Source organism: Amia ocellicauda, chromosome 3, assembly GCF_036373705.1.
Source record: "Amia ocellicauda isolate fAmiCal2 chromosome 3, fAmiCal2.hap1, whole genome shotgun sequence".
Lineage (NCBI taxonomy): Eukaryota > Metazoa > Chordata > Actinopteri > Amiiformes > Amiidae > Amia > Amia ocellicauda.
In genome coordinates, this window is record NC_089852.1 from 47,575,367 (window position 1) to 47,590,792 (window position 15,426).

Sequence of the window (15,426 nt, forward strand, 5' to 3'; positions counted from 1 at the left end):
CTTATTATTCATATCAAATACATTGCAGATGCAGCTGGGTAATAATTCCTGTAGAGCTTCTCAGCTATTTCACAGCATTTAATAAAACATTTCAACCCACAATTTGAACACTGGTTATTTATTTCATGTCATGAATGTATGCATTCTTTTTAGCTGTGCCAGAGCATTAGCCCCTATTCATTAATTACATATATGTTGTCAATGTGAAATACACCAATGTGTTATTTGTGATGATGAAATGTTCAGTTCTTCCAGCCGCTGGCGGAGTGAGGGGTCCAGCGCGACGAGGTGACGAGATGACTCGGGGGCTGGAGGCCATAATGACTGGGCTACGATTATTGCTAAACTGTCAGCAAAATACTTGGGTTTTGCGTGTTTTTCCACTGTAAATGGACAGTACTATCACACATATTATATTAGCCTACCATCTAGCCTTCTTTTTAACCCGTCTGTTGTAGCTGTTTCCATAAAAAGCAATGTAACCACGTTTTCAAAGGAGATGTCCACATATTTGCATGGTTAATATAAATGCCACATATTTGCCGCCATATTGTTCAAATATGCAGATCTAGTAGCTGTAAAGCCCGAGGAACCTACATCCGCCGATTGCAGCACTACGAGTTCTTACACGCATTTCGACTAGCTTTACCCAAATTAGTTTTCCTATTTTAACACAAACAAATGTAATTATATCCTACCTCGTCAGCCGCCGACACTTTCAAATGTAGAAATATGTGCTAATTATGTTAACAGCACGTTAATATACTTTGTGTAAATAAATATACACTTCCAATCTCACTACGTACAAACTACACGTCTTTAGGCCACCCGATCTAGCGCATGCGCAACACATTCTATGGGAGAGACGCAGCATTGTGATTCAATGTAAGTGAAAACGTTTCGATCGCCAGTGTTAAATAAAAGTTGCATAAAACATTTTAAATATTGGATAACATGAGTATTAAATAGTGCAGCAAATAGCAAAACCCCTGTAACCCTTGCAAACCCAGCTGTGACAGGTATTACAGGATTACAATCCGTCAAAAGGGGGTGCTATGTAGCCATTTTGGGTTTTTATAATCACAAGGTGCAATTTAAAGTTTTATTAAAACAGGTAGAGGTATTAAACAGGCCATGAAAGTCAAAAATAGATTTACAATATAAAATCTTTATTTCATATACCACATTTACAACAGCTTCATGGAAAACAATTGATATCAATTGCAGTATAACGGTAAATGCAAAGGCTATATATATATATATACACTCACCTAAAGGATTATTAGGAACACCATACTAATACTGTGTTTGACCCCCTTTCGCCTTCAGAACTGCCTTAATTCTACGTGGCATTGATTCAACAAGGTGCTGAAAGCATTCTTTAGAAATGTTGGCCCATATTGATAGGATAGCATCTTGCAGTTGATGGAGATTTGTGGGATGCACATCCAGGGCACGAAGCTCCCGTTCCACCACATCCCAAAGATGCTCTATTGGGTTGAGATCTGGTGACTGTGGGGGCCAGTTTAGTACAGTGAACTCATTGTCATGTTCAAGAAACCAATTTGAAATGATTCGACCTTTGTGACATGGTGCATTATCCTGCTGGAAGTAGCCATCAGAGGATGGGTACATGGTGGTCATAAAGGGATGGACATGGTCAGAAACAATGCTCAGGTAGGCCGTGGCATTTAAACGATTCCCAATTGGCACTAAGGGGCCTAAAGTGTGCCAAGAAAACATCCCCCACACCATTACACCACCACCAGCAGCCTGCACAGTGGTAACAAGGCATGATGGATCCATGTTCTCATTCTGTTTACTCCAAATTCTGACTCTACCATCTGAATGTCTCAACAGAAATCGAGACTCATCAGACCAGGCAACATTTTTCCAGTCTTCAACTGTCCAATTTTGGTGAGCTTGTGCAAATTGTAGCCTCTTTTTCCTATTTGTAGTGGAGATGAGTGGTACCCGGTGGGGTCTTCTGCTGTTGTAGCCCATCCGCCTCAAGGTTGTACGTGTTGTGGCTTCACAAATGCTTTGCTGCATACCTCGGTTGTAACGAGTGGTTATTTCAGTCAAAGTTGCTCTTCTATCAGCTTGAATCAGTCGGCCCATTCTCCTCTGACCTCTAGCATCAACAAGGCATTTTCGCCCACAGGACTGCCGCATACTGGATGTTTTTCCCTTTTCACACCATTCTTTGTAAACCCTAGAAATGGTTGTGCGTGAAAATCCCAGTAACTGAGCAGATTGTGAAATACTCAGACCGGCCCGTCTGGCACCAACAACCATGCCACGCTCAAAATTGCTTAAATCACCTTTCTTTCCCATTCGGACATTCAGTTTGGAGTTCAGGAGATTGTCTTGACCAGGACCACACCCCTAAATGCATTGAAGCAACTGCCATGTGATTGGTTGGTTAGATAATTGCATTAATGAGAAATTGAACAGGTGTTCCTAATAATCCTTTAGGTGAGTGTATATATATATATATATATATAAAGAATTGATGCTGTTTTGAAGGCAAAGGGTGGTCACACCAAATATGGATTTGATCTAGATTTTTCTTCTGTTCACTCACTTTGCATTTAGTTTAATTTAGTTTAATTGATAAATATAATCTATTAACATGTCTATTTTTGAAAGCATTATTACTTTACAGCTTTTTTTCACACCTGCCTAAAACTTTTGCACAGTACTGTATGTATAAAGAATCGTCACAGCAATGTTTCATCATCAATTTCTCAAAGTATTCAAAATATGTTATTTGAAAACTGGTTAGTGAAGACACTCTCATCAGGTAATAACTGAATACATAATAATAATATCTAATGTATGATTTGTTAGCTCTAACAAATCTATGAGTGAAAAACTCATGTTGTTTGGATACTAGAGCATGTTTTCCACACAGGCAATCAGACAGAGGCAGGAGTCAGTTGCTGTTCAGTGTCTCCTTATTTGCATAGGGTCTCCAAACACTCCACCAAACCAAAAGGAACATGCAGCCCATGGGCAGCCAGCTAAACTTCTTAAGTCCTGTCTAGTGTGTCCATGATCAGAACTGGCGCCCCTGCTTGTGAGCGTTGGTGGTACAGATGGGGACTGGAACTGGAACACCTCTGGAGTGTTGATTATGCAGGGGAGTGCAGGACTTGGTGCCCCTGCTTGTCTCCAACTATGGGGGTCCAAACAGGCCATAATAGAACGTACATACTAGCTTGGTTCACAACTTCACATGCATACTATATTGGTTTGTGTGTGCACTATATTGGTTGTTCACATTTTGTTTTGTGCACACAATTCACATTTCGTCCCACAAAATGCTCATTATGTCCACACAATTCACATTTCGTCCCACAACATGCTCATTTTGTCCACACAATTCACATTTTGTCCCACAAAATGCTCATTATGTCCACACAATTCACATTTCGTCCCACAAAATGACAACTTGTGCACACAATTCACATTTCGTCCCACAAAATGCTCATTTTGTGCACACAATTCACATTTCGTCCCACAAAATGCTCATTATGTCCACACAATTCACATTTTGTCCCACAAAATGCTCATTTTGTCGACACAATTCACATTTCGTCCCACAAAATGCTCATTATGTCCACACAATTCACATTTCGTCCCACAAAATGCTCATTATGTCCACACAATTCACATTTCGTCCCACAAAATGCTCATTATGTCCACACAATTCACATTTTGTCCCACAACATGCTCATTTTGTCCACACAATTCACATTTTGTCCCACAAAATGCTCATTATGTCCACACAATTCACATTTCATCCCACAATATACTCATTTTGTCCACACAATTCACATTCCGTCCCACAAAATGACAATTTTGTGCACAGAATTCGCAGTCACGATGTCATGGACACAAAAGTAATCTGTAATGTCTTGCTCAGATGACATGGTTAAGTCATTCAGTAATGTGTTGCTTGAGGACAAAGCTGCTGTTTCTGCCTTGATTTCCCTTTGTCCCTCTAGTCCTGCCCTGAGTCACATAAACAACCAATACAGTATACATACAATCCAATACAGTACACACACAAGCCGATATAGTATGCATGTGAACTTGGAAAGCAATATAGTATGCACGCAATTTGATGTATCATGCCCTGTTTGGCCCCCCCATAGGAGAGCGTTGATTGTGCAGGGGAGTGTAGGATCTTGCGCCCCTTCTAGTCTCCAACTTTCACACACAGCTGTACAAAAGTAAAATAATGAAAAAATAAAAAATAAAATCACAAAACATCTCAACTAACTACAAGTAAAAACTTCTCACATAGAGCGTCCTCACAGTTGTGTATCCAACCCCCCCCACCCCCCGCAAATAAAGCCAGACCAGTGGATTCTGAACCGGCAGCCATCTTTTCCTCACTTGCTATTTTGAGAACGTGAGTATTCGGGTAAACTCAGTCTACAATGCCAAAATAACAAACTTTGGTAATTTATCCAAACTCACTACACAACACTAGGGCTATCTGCGACTGTGCAAACACATACAAACCATTATAATAACACATTGCATTATAATAGGCTATGGCTGAGGAGTGACGCTCATGAAGGACCGTTAATTCACATCTCAATTAGTTTGACAGAAAAAGTTTTACTTAAATAAGTTTGAGATATTTCTCAATATGTTGAATAATAAGAAGCCCCACAGTTTAACTGTCTGCACCTCTTTTTTTGATACACCAGTGTCTTCAAAGACTTTGTTTGTGTTATTTAGCACAGCTTTACATTTTAAAAACCCGTATTGATGATAAATCATGTTTCTGCAGTGATGCGGTATACTGTGTACCATCACACAGCCCTGCTTTCTATCCACAACACTCCCCAGTCCTATAAATAATGAACCCGGTATCGTGCTGTTGTCTCGGGATGTAGCACTGCTCGGTTTTTGATGTTAGCACCCCCTTTACTCCCACGGTTGCAGTTCCTCGTTTTGTGCCCCTCGGCGTCCGTACCTCTGTGCTCAGATGCTCTTCGGCCTGGGAGGCTCAGGCGTCACCCTCACAATGCGCAGCTGTGACAGAGATTTCGAGATCCGGCAGCAAAAGAGACGAATGCGCTCCTTAGTTGAGGGTTTGTGCTTTCCTGGCACCTCCGTAGTTCCTGAAACACAGAGGGCACACTGTTGTTTCTGTCCCCCTTTCTGTCCCCCTCCCCCCAATGCTTCTGGATTTGGTTCAACGCTCAAGTGTTGCAGGAAACTGAAGACTGAAAATGTCGCCACCTCTGAGGTACATTTTCAAGTGGCCCACAAGAACCAATATAACCCACTGGAGAGAAACAGCACACTTCCCACCAAGAGACTCATCTCTTCAGAACGTACCTGCTGTAAGATCCTCAGGCTCTTCCTGTCCGGCCTGGCCTGCGGCTCCTGGCTGTGTGGGCAGCTCCTGTGTGCAGACAGGGCAGAGTCAGTACAGACAACAGGGGGAGGAGTTGAAGCACAAACTAATATATAGATGTAATAACAGCATAAAGAAATCAGTTATGCTGTTTTCAAATGCTATATAAAAGCTGACATAAGAACCAATCAAACTGAACTCATCCACTAAAAGTAATTCACGCTTGTGAAGCAGAGTAATACAAGAATAATCTGTCCTTTGTGTAGTGTGCACATTGTGTATTTGTTTATGCAGCTTCGGGGCTGGCCTGCTCACACTGTACGTACCGCAGTAGGCGTCACAGCCAGGCTGGCGGGCAGCTGCTCCTCATCCTCTTCGGTGTCGCTGGGCATGACGGAGGGGGATTGCGGTGGCAGGCTGGAGCTGGGCCTCACCAGCTCCACTGGCACAGATGCCCTGCGGAGCGTCGTCTCAGAGCTGGACTGCAGCTCCCTGGCCACCGGGCTGGTCACCCTCTGGGAGCTCTGGGAGCGGCCCGAGCCCAGGAAGGCCACGTTCAGCTGCTCCACAACGGTGCTGGTGATGTCCACTCTCAGGTCTTCACTCCCGCAGCTCAGCGCCCTCCTCAGGGCGTCCGGGGAGCCACTGTGCTGCACCAGTTGCTGGTGGGCCGAGCTCACAGCTGCCCTGACTCTGGCGGAGTGAGAGCGGAGGCCCTCCCTGCCTGTACCCTGCTGCTCCAGTGCTATGCTCAGCTCCCAGTTCTCTGACAAGTTCTGCAGCACAGACTGCACAAGATCCTCCGCCATCCTACTGACAGCGCTGCGCTCGGTACTGAGCCTGTGGAGCAGCTCAGTAATCATATCCTCCACCAGAGAAGATGCCACGGACGACACCCCGGAGGAGGACGATGAACACGAGGCAGAGGACAAGGCAGAGGAGGCTGAGGGATGCTGAGGCTGGTGCCTGACTTCCGTGTTTATGTTATCGGGAGGCAGGGAGGCCCTCCCTGCTGCAGCACTGGACAGGGGTGCCTGGATCCCATCAGCCTGAGGCTCAGGCATCTGCTTCAGCCACGGAGTGTCCATTTTTTTAGCTGCATGGGAAGAATTGTTAACAATATTCACTGTGCTGCTCAAGAGAGTGCTTTCATTTTAAACAATAACGAAAACAATGGTCTATAAATACAGAGACACACTGACGCTCCATTCAGACACTCAGCTGTGAAGCGTGTGCGCTGTGCCCAGGCAGGCCGTGAGCCCAGCGACGCTGACTCAGTACTCAGTGTGTGAAGCAGCCCTGTGCAGGCAGATTCACAGTTATTCTCACCTGGAATGTCCACAGAGCAGTCACTCAGCACTGCCTCTAGCCTGCCCTCCTGGGCGCAGGAGGACTCTGCACTGCGGGACGAAGTATGGCTGTCCACTGAGCTGGAGCTGCTCAGGCGATTTAACTCATTACAGCTGCCGCTGCTGAAGGAGTCCGTGTAGGTGAGTGACTCGCGTTCCCCCTCCGACTCCTGCTCCCTGTCCAGCATGGTGGACAAAACTGCAGTGTTGACTTCCGGTACCACACTCTCCACTACGCTCTCAGCGATGGTGTCCAGTTCCTCCACAGTGATCTGAGACAAAGGAAGAAGAGACAGTTAGCAGCAGGGAGCCAGGACAGTGGTCTGGAGGTGTTTCAATCACTGCATCATCAATACAAAGCCATCGTTGCACTGTCCTCAATCGGCCACACCTGCTCATCTACAGCAGGGCCCAGACACCATCAGCACTGTAGCTCTCTGCTCTGCTAGCCGAGGAGCTCCTGGGGTCGATGGTGACCCAATTCCACTAGGAGGGCATCCTCAGATCACACTATATTAATAACCCTTTACACTCCCTATTATTCTTTTTATTTTCCTCTTTATTTATTTGTGTGTAGCTCCTTGATAGTTTGTGTCATCTACATTAATCTTATATCAGATGAAAGAAAAATGTGTGGCCTTTCATATTATGAAGAGTCAATCAGCTCATCGAATAAAAAAACAAACCTGCTGTACTGTGAATCCGGCCGTCCCCTCACTCTCCCCCACAGCGTCTCTCTCACTCTGGAATCCCTGCACAATCTGTCCGATGTCCTCAGTCCCGGAGAGAATTGCCTCCGAGGACGCCTTGTGGCAGGGGGGGGTCTGGGCCGAGACTCTGGGATCAGATGGCACTGGGGGAGGCAGCAGGGTATCAGCTGCCCTCGCCACGATGCCACAGATCGGATCCACAAGTGTGTGCCCCAGACTCAGAGGGGATAGGGAACCCGGGCAGCCGCTGTTGTCCATGCAAGCAGCCTCTTCCTCACATGGGATGATGTCCAGGGCAGAGGCAGGACAGCTCCCTGTCTCCATCTCCACCTCCTGCAGGATGAGGCAGTCACTCAGCACTGCCTCCGGCCTGCTCTCCTGGGCACAGGGGAACTCTGCACTGCGGGACGAAGCCTGGCTGCCCACTGACACGCCCTGCTGGTCTGGGAGGGGGGAGCTCTCGCACTCAACTGTGTCATCATGCACAGTGGGGCTCAGCTGGTCCGGGGGACACAAGAAGGACTGGGAGCTGGTGCTGTACTCGTTTAGACACTCCTTGGAGCTGCTGCTACTGGCACTGTTGTGAGGGGTCAGGCTGTCATTGCTGAGACACTCTGTGGAGGTGAGGGACACACGTTCCCCCTCCGACTCCTGCTCCCTGTCCAGCATGGCGGGCAAAACAGTAGTGTTGACTTCCGGCACCACACTCTCCACTACGCACTCAGCGATGGTGTCCAGCTCCTCCACAGTGACCTGAGACAAAGGAAGAAGACAGTGAGCAGCAGGAGACTGGACAATGGGCTGGAGGGGTTTCAATCACTGCATCATCAATACAGAGCCATCGCTGCACTGTCCTCAATCGGCCACACCTGCTCATCTACAGCAGGGCCCAGACCCCATCAGCGCTGTGGCTCTCAGCTCTGCCAGCCGAGGAGCTCCTGGGGTCGATGGTGAGACGACATTAATCTACACTATATTAATAACCCTTTACACTCCACCCTATTTTTCCTGTTATTTCCCCTGCAGAGATCACTGAGCAACAGGCTGTTTTGTGGGATATGCAGCACCTGACATTATAAACAGAAATTCATGTTTCTATATAAACAGGTCCATGTACTCACTCTCTGTCTCATTTGCTGTTGCTCCACTGCATAGACTCTGTGAACTGCATTGACTCTGTGAAAAGAGAGATGATGCTGACATTAGTGACCATAAACACACACAGACAGCACAGGAAAACAACATGTCTGAACGCCACATGCAACACGCACACGCAACACAAACACACACATGCACACACATACACATACACACAGGCACACACACACACACAGGACTCCAGGCCCTGGCTGTGTGCAGTTAGATGCAGCAGGACTCACAGGTCAGACAGCTGTGCCTGTGGGGTCGGCTGGTGCTCGGAGTTGGCAATCTGCATGTCTTCCTCAGCAGCTGGGGAAACCTCTGTGGCGAAAGAGAGGAGAAACACAGGGGCTTCAGATTGTGGACTGTGGTGAGAAGAGTCAGAGAGACACTGCTCAGACCCCTGGCTACTACTCTGTCTGTGCTACATTAGGAGTCTCAGCAATGCAGTCTAGTCTGACAGGGTTCAAGAGATTATTCCAGTGAGTGTGGGGGAGTCACAGTCCTGTCTGTGGGCCTTACTTCTGTTCCTGGCAATCCTGCGGGCGGCCTCACGCAGTTTCTTCAGCATGCCTGGCTTCACTGAGGTTTTCTGGAGGAGACAAAGAGAACCATGTTCAACGCAGGAAGGGGCCGTGTGAGGGGGACACTTGCCCGGCTTTACTCACAGATGACAGCAGGAGGAGAGTCTCAGTACCTTCCAGTGTCTCTCCAGCCTCAGCTCCGTGCGGACCTCCACCTCCAGCTCCTGCAGCATCTGACGCTCCTTCATCTTGTCGGCCTGGTAAGAGGGCACAGGGCACAGCGCGTCAACACAGCTCAAAGCATCTGCACATTGCCGTGCCCGTGACAGTGCGAAGACACCAGCATGGCTGCTGGCCTTCTGTCATCAGGCAGTTCTCAGTCACTTGTGCTTACTTTCTAACAGTAATGGACACCAGGTGTTTAAAAGTTACAAATGAAAACAAGGTGATTTCTGTGTGCTTAATTGATTACTCAAACATTAGTTAAGCAGGTATATAATAATACATCAGTGCATTTCAGATGTGCTCTGCTGGTGTGAGTGTAGGGAGCCAAGCACTAGTGTGTTTGATGGGTTGTGGGGCGGCGGTGTCCTCTCTCTCTTACCTGCTCAGCTCTGCTCAGAGGCTGGTCTGCCCTAGGCCGGCTCTGCTGGCACCTACACACAGAACACACAGTGGGTCACCACACCTGTCTAGTCTTTATCCAAGATGACTTACATTCCCAAACTCATCAATATCTTAATTTACACAATATTACAATGGCCAACATCACACTAACATCTCATTCATATATATGTTGCCACTGATCTTAAGCCCCCTGACTCTCCGTCCAGCTCTCTGTCCATCCACTCTGTAGTCAGGGTCACTGCTGTGTCTGCCCCCTCTTACCTGAGTCTGCGAGCCTCGCCCTGCTGCCAGAACGTGCTCCAGCCCTGTTCCAGCAGCCACTCCTTCATGTCTGTGACCGCCACGTCCTCTGGGATGATCTTCTGCTCCTGCAAGATCAGGAACTGTTTCACGTGCTCCTTCTGCAAGACACAACCAACACAGTTTGGGTCACATCCCTACAGCACCTCCTGACAGCCCGAGCCGACCCACATCACCCACCGTCACACGGGAGAGACGGACACACTCCTAATACGTCACAAACCCAACTGCAACTTCCACAGGGACTAATACAACCGGAGCTGTGTGTGAGTGTGTTACTGTGCAGCGTGTTGTGTGTAGAGCTCTTTCTGCCTAAAGGGGTCAGCTGTACTGTACCTGTTGCTGCCTGTTGCTTTTCTCCCAGTTCATCTTGATTGTCTTCAGGTAATCAGTGTACTCATTAAACTCCTTCAAGGAGCACACGACCTGGAATTAAAAACACAAACAAACCATCAGGAGTAATAGCTGACAGTGTGCAGTCAGTGTGGATCATGAAGATCTAGAGGCAATACTCTAACAGACAGACATGCTGATAAAGTGTACATGTGCTGCTCTTACTTTCTTCTCCTTGGTGAGGAGGCCATGCATGGTCACATTCCTGAGCCGGGCCTTGTTCTTGTAGAACCCTTTGAGGTGAGTGTCCTGCAGAGAATTGTACTCATTGTCCAGCAGGTGGCAATGTGGGTCCAAAAGGTCAAACTCTGGCCTCTCCTGATGCCGCTGCAGCAACAAAAGCACATTAACACACTCACAAACAGTTCACCACAACAGCACAGTAACGCTGTGTTCATAGAAATCCACACTGCAGTGTCAGTCTGCTGCTTACCCTCTGGCTCAGCCCGGTGGTGTAGTAAGTGCCACGGACGCCTTCTGGCACAAATAACTTGACCCCCAGTGGGGAGTCAAGATTAGAGTGCCCTCCCAGGGTTTTAGGCTGGGAAACAGCATTCTGGAAAGTAAATTGACAAAGACATGACATATAAATACACACACTAAGCAAATGAATAATACACACACAAATACAAATACATATTTTGTAAGTCGCCCTGGATGAGGGCATCTGCTATTAAATAAATAAATAAATACATAAATACATAAATAATACATACAAACACACAGCTCAAACAACAGCACAGTAACACACTCACACACAGCTCAATACAACAGCAGTCAGTCACACACAGCTCACTACAATAGCAAAGAAACACACACACACACACATACACTCACCTAAAGGATTATTAGGAACACCATACTAATACTGTGTTTGACCCCCTTTCGCCTTCAGAACTGCCTTAATTCTACGTGGCATTGATTCAACAAGGTGCTGAAAGCATTCTTTAGAAATGTTGGCCCATATTGATAGGATAGCATCTTGCAGTTGATGGAGATTTGTGGGATGCACATCCAGGGCACGAAGCTCCCGTTCCACCACATCCCAAAGATGCTTTATTGGGTTGAGATCTGGTGACTGTGGGGGCCAGTTTAGTACAGTGAACTCATTGTCATGTTCAAGAAACCAATTTGAAATGATTCGACCTTTGTGACATGGTGCATTATCCTGCTGGAAGTAGCCATCAGAGGATGGGTACATGGTGGTCATAAAGGGATGGACATGGTCAGAAACAATGCTCAGGTAGGCCGTGGCATTTAAACGATGCCCAATTGGCACTAAGGGGCCTAAAGTGTGCCAAGAAAACATCCCCCACACCATTACACCACCACCACCAGCCTGCACAGTGGTAACAAGGCATGATGGATCCATGTTCTCATTCTGTTTACGCCAAATTCTGAATGTCTCAACAGAAATCGAGACTCATCAGTCCAGGCAACATTTTTCCAGTCTTCAACTGTCCAATTTTGGTGAGCTTGTGCAAATTGTAGCCTCTTTTTCCTATTTGTAGTGGAGATGAGTGGTACCCAGTGGAGTCTTCTGCTGTTGTAGCCCATCCGCCTCAAGGTTGTACGTGTTGTGGCTTCACAAATGCTTTGCTGCATACCTTGGTTGTAACGAATGGTTATTTCAGTCAAAGTTGCTCTTCTATCAGCTTGAATCAGTCGGCCCATTCTCCTCTGACCTCTAGCATCAACAAGGCATTTTCGTCCACAGGACTGCCGCATACTGGATGTTTTTCCCTTTTCACACCATTCTTTGTAAACCCTAGAAATGGTTGTGCGTGAAAATCCCAGTAACTGAGCAGATTGTGAAATACTCAGACCGGCCCGTCTGGCACCAACAACCATGCCACGCTCCAAATTGCTTAAATCACCTTTCTTTCCCATTCAGACATTCAGTTTGGAGTTCAGGAGATTGTCTTGACCAGGACCACACCCCTAAATGCATTGAAGCAACTGCCATGTGATTGGTTGGTAAGATAATTGCATTAATGAGAAATTGAACAGGTGTTCCTAATAATCCTTTAGGTGAGTGTAGTTCAATACATCACAGTAACACACTGACACACATAAATAAACTCACAGACACACTCAGTGTAATCACATTACAAAATCAATAAATGTATTAAGAAAAAACTCACTTGTTTCTTTGCTTTCCTTAATGTCATTGTCTGATCGTAACATTGTGAAATACGGATGTCTTTCTTCAATCAGAGTTTAAGGAGACTGAGCGTCACAGTCATCAGCTGCCCTGACACTATGTGTAAGATCATTGTGACGTAACCATGTGAACTCAGAAAACGAGACGGGGCGTGGTGATGGGACGTCATATGATGGGAGGGGATATGCAAATTGATGGCGGAGTCTCAGACATCACATGGGCGTGACTAACGTCGCGCGTCCCCTCCCAGAATCCCACACTGCCGCGCGCCACGCCTGCGCAGCTTTTATACCTGCGGAGCCACAGTCCTGATAATAGCGCACTCACTGCACACGTTACATTGCACTGCATAAACCATTAGCAAATTCACATGAAGAGACATGACATTATTAAAGGCTGAACCCTCCCATAGAATTAGAGCGTTCCAGGCTCTGTTCAAAATATGTTTTTTTGGAAAGACCGAGTATGTATTGCTGTTGCCTCCAATTCAAAACCACAAAAGTAAACGGAAACTTCGATTAAAATACATATGCAATATGCAAGCTGTATAGCCGATACTAAGTTAAGACATTCAAGATACAAACTCAAGTCACACCTAGAGCACACAGTTGTCTTTGGCCCTTGATTTATTATTTTTGAATTTATTTTCGGTTCACATGCAAATTACATAAATATGTCTACGTGCTTTATTTAAACCTCTTAAGACAATAAAATAACACGTAATGCTGATTGTATTTAGAGTATAACGAAGACAGAATTAGACACATATGGTACAATCAGTTCTTAAAATAACAGTAAGAAGTTAGTTAATGCCGAAGTATAAATGTTAACTAATTTAATTACAAATCCCTTTAATGTCAATATGTTTGTCCACTTAAGACTTGCTCTCGGTTGTAAAGACGTCGGTGATTATTATTGGTATCTTACTACACATTTTTTAAATACATTCATAATAACAATTAATACGGTTTTAATTAGGTACTGAAATCCTCGAATGCTTTCTATATATGTTTCTATAAGGATCTGCTTAATGAGACATTAGTAGTTAACATTAAAAGTTCAGATTGCTATCTCATAATAAGGACATCCTCTCCTAAATATGTCTTAGTATATCATAATTACAACAGCATTATTGCCATAGTGTGAAACAAAAAGCCTGAAAGGCATAAGAAATATTAAGTAGTAATTATAAGATATTAAGTCACTATTATGAGACACCAAGTCATAGTACCTTCAATAATACCTAGACACTAAGTGTTTATTATAAGGAACTAAGTCAGAATCATGAGATACTGTTTAATAACTTTAAGCTTCTAGGTGCTTATTATGAAATATTACCATAGATCATAACTATGAGACTGGATTCACAATTGAAAATAAATCATGATTATGGGATGATGTCATAATAGATGGATAGCCAGTTGATGTTATAAAATATTAAGAAAATATATAATTATTATTACTGCAATAAATTGTTTATTCACAGATGTGGCTTGTTTATATTTGAATGCACCACATAAAACCATGTGATTGCTACCGAAAAGCAGTGACATTTTACAAGACTGAACTTGCTGTTTTATTTTCTAGAACATTATTAATGCTTTTAGAATAAATGGGACTATTTGATACATTTAAAAATCAAGGTTTCAATGTCATACCTTTCTTTGCTTGAAAGGGTTTTACTCAATCAACAAACAGTCCAGCAACAATTTTGCATTGATAAACTAGTTAAATGTCAAACAACAAAAATCCTATTTATAGTTCTTATTTCAAACAACACTCTCATTTCCATTGAGCTAATTAGTCCAAGTCACCCATTTCACCAATGTACACAACCTCTAAATTGTTTCAAAAGCTTTTTAATTTTTTTTATATCATACCATTTTGAATTTGTTAAAACTGTATACCTAGTCAAACACTGATACTGATTGTCTTTTTTACAAATTTTGTTTAAGGACATCCTGTAGACAACCACGTTTTTTTTAAATATATTTCTAAAAATATTTTCTTTCTAACTGAAGCGCAATATTAAAAGCCTGTGTCTAGAAATAGCAAGTGCTGTCTAAGTAGCAAAACAGTTTAGATAGCACTAGAATAACTGCATCCCTTTTTTAGTGCTTTTTGGTTAACCCTTTGAGAACCGCAGTCACTTTGCTCCCTTGAATTCCCATTCGTGTTCACTAGCACGCAAGCCTTCCTATGCAGAAGGACGTTAAGAACATAAGAAAGTTTACAAACGAGAGGAGGCCATTTGACCCACCGTGCTCGTTTGGTGATCCAAGGATACTATCCACTCTATTTTTAAATGTTCCCAAATGTTCATCTTCAGCCACATCGCTGGGGAATTTGTTCCAGATTGTGACGCCTCTCTGTGTGAAGAAGTGTCTCCTGTTTTCCGTCTTGAATGCCTTGAATCCCAATTTCCATTTGTGTCCCCGGGTGCGTGTGTCCCTGCTGATCTGGAAAAGCTCCTATGGTTTGATGTGGTCGATGCCTTTCATGATTTTGAAGACTTGGATCAAGTCCCCACGTAGTCTCCTCTGTTCCAGGGTGAAAAGGTTCAGTTCCTCAGTCTCTCAGTAGGATATTCCCTTCAGACCTGGAATAAGTCTGGTTGCTCTCCTCTGAACTGCCTCTAGAGCAGCGATATCTTTCTTGAAGTGTGGAGCCCAGAACTGTCCACAGTATCCAGATGAGCTCTAACTAGTGCATTGTACAGTCTGAACATTACTACCCTTGTTCTCAATTCTACACTTTTGACAATATACCCTAACATCCTGTTTGCTTTTTTATTGCATCACCACATTGTTTGGATGGAGAAAGTGAGGAGTCCACA

At 44.8% G+C, this 15,426-nt stretch overlaps 1 protein-coding gene and 1 long non-coding RNA gene across 4 annotated transcripts in view; both read right to left on the reverse strand.

The window, feature by feature from the left end:
- Positions 1-825, reverse strand: part of LOC136746897 (uncharacterized) — a 45,871-nt gene extending 45,046 nt beyond the window's left edge. For all 3 annotated transcript variants that reach the window (XR_010816437.1, XR_010816435.1, XR_010816436.1), the window contains exon 1: positions 699-825. This is a non-coding gene — a long non-coding RNA (uncharacterized LOC136746897). The remainder of the gene's footprint in view (positions 1-698) is intronic.
- Positions 826-2,942: 2,117 nt separating this feature from the next.
- LOC136746899 (fap1 adhesin) lies at positions 2,943-12,733 on the reverse strand. The gene is made up of 16 exons (XM_066699759.1): positions 12,571-12,733; positions 10,860-10,982; positions 10,592-10,753; positions 10,370-10,459; positions 9,995-10,134; positions 9,711-9,762; positions 9,280-9,363; positions 9,105-9,174; positions 8,822-8,903; positions 8,564-8,618; positions 7,419-8,195; positions 6,713-7,004; positions 5,710-6,479; positions 5,365-5,431; positions 4,997-5,144; positions 2,943-4,231 (listed from the first exon to the last, which is right to left on the reverse strand). The coding sequence occupies exons 1-15, from the start codon at positions 12,595-12,597 to the stop codon at positions 5,005-5,007; spliced, it is 2,931 nt and encodes a 976-aa protein (XP_066555856.1). The 5' UTR covers positions 12,598-12,733; the 3' UTR covers positions 2,943-4,231; positions 4,997-5,004.
- Positions 12,734-15,426: the final 2,693 nt, after the last annotated feature.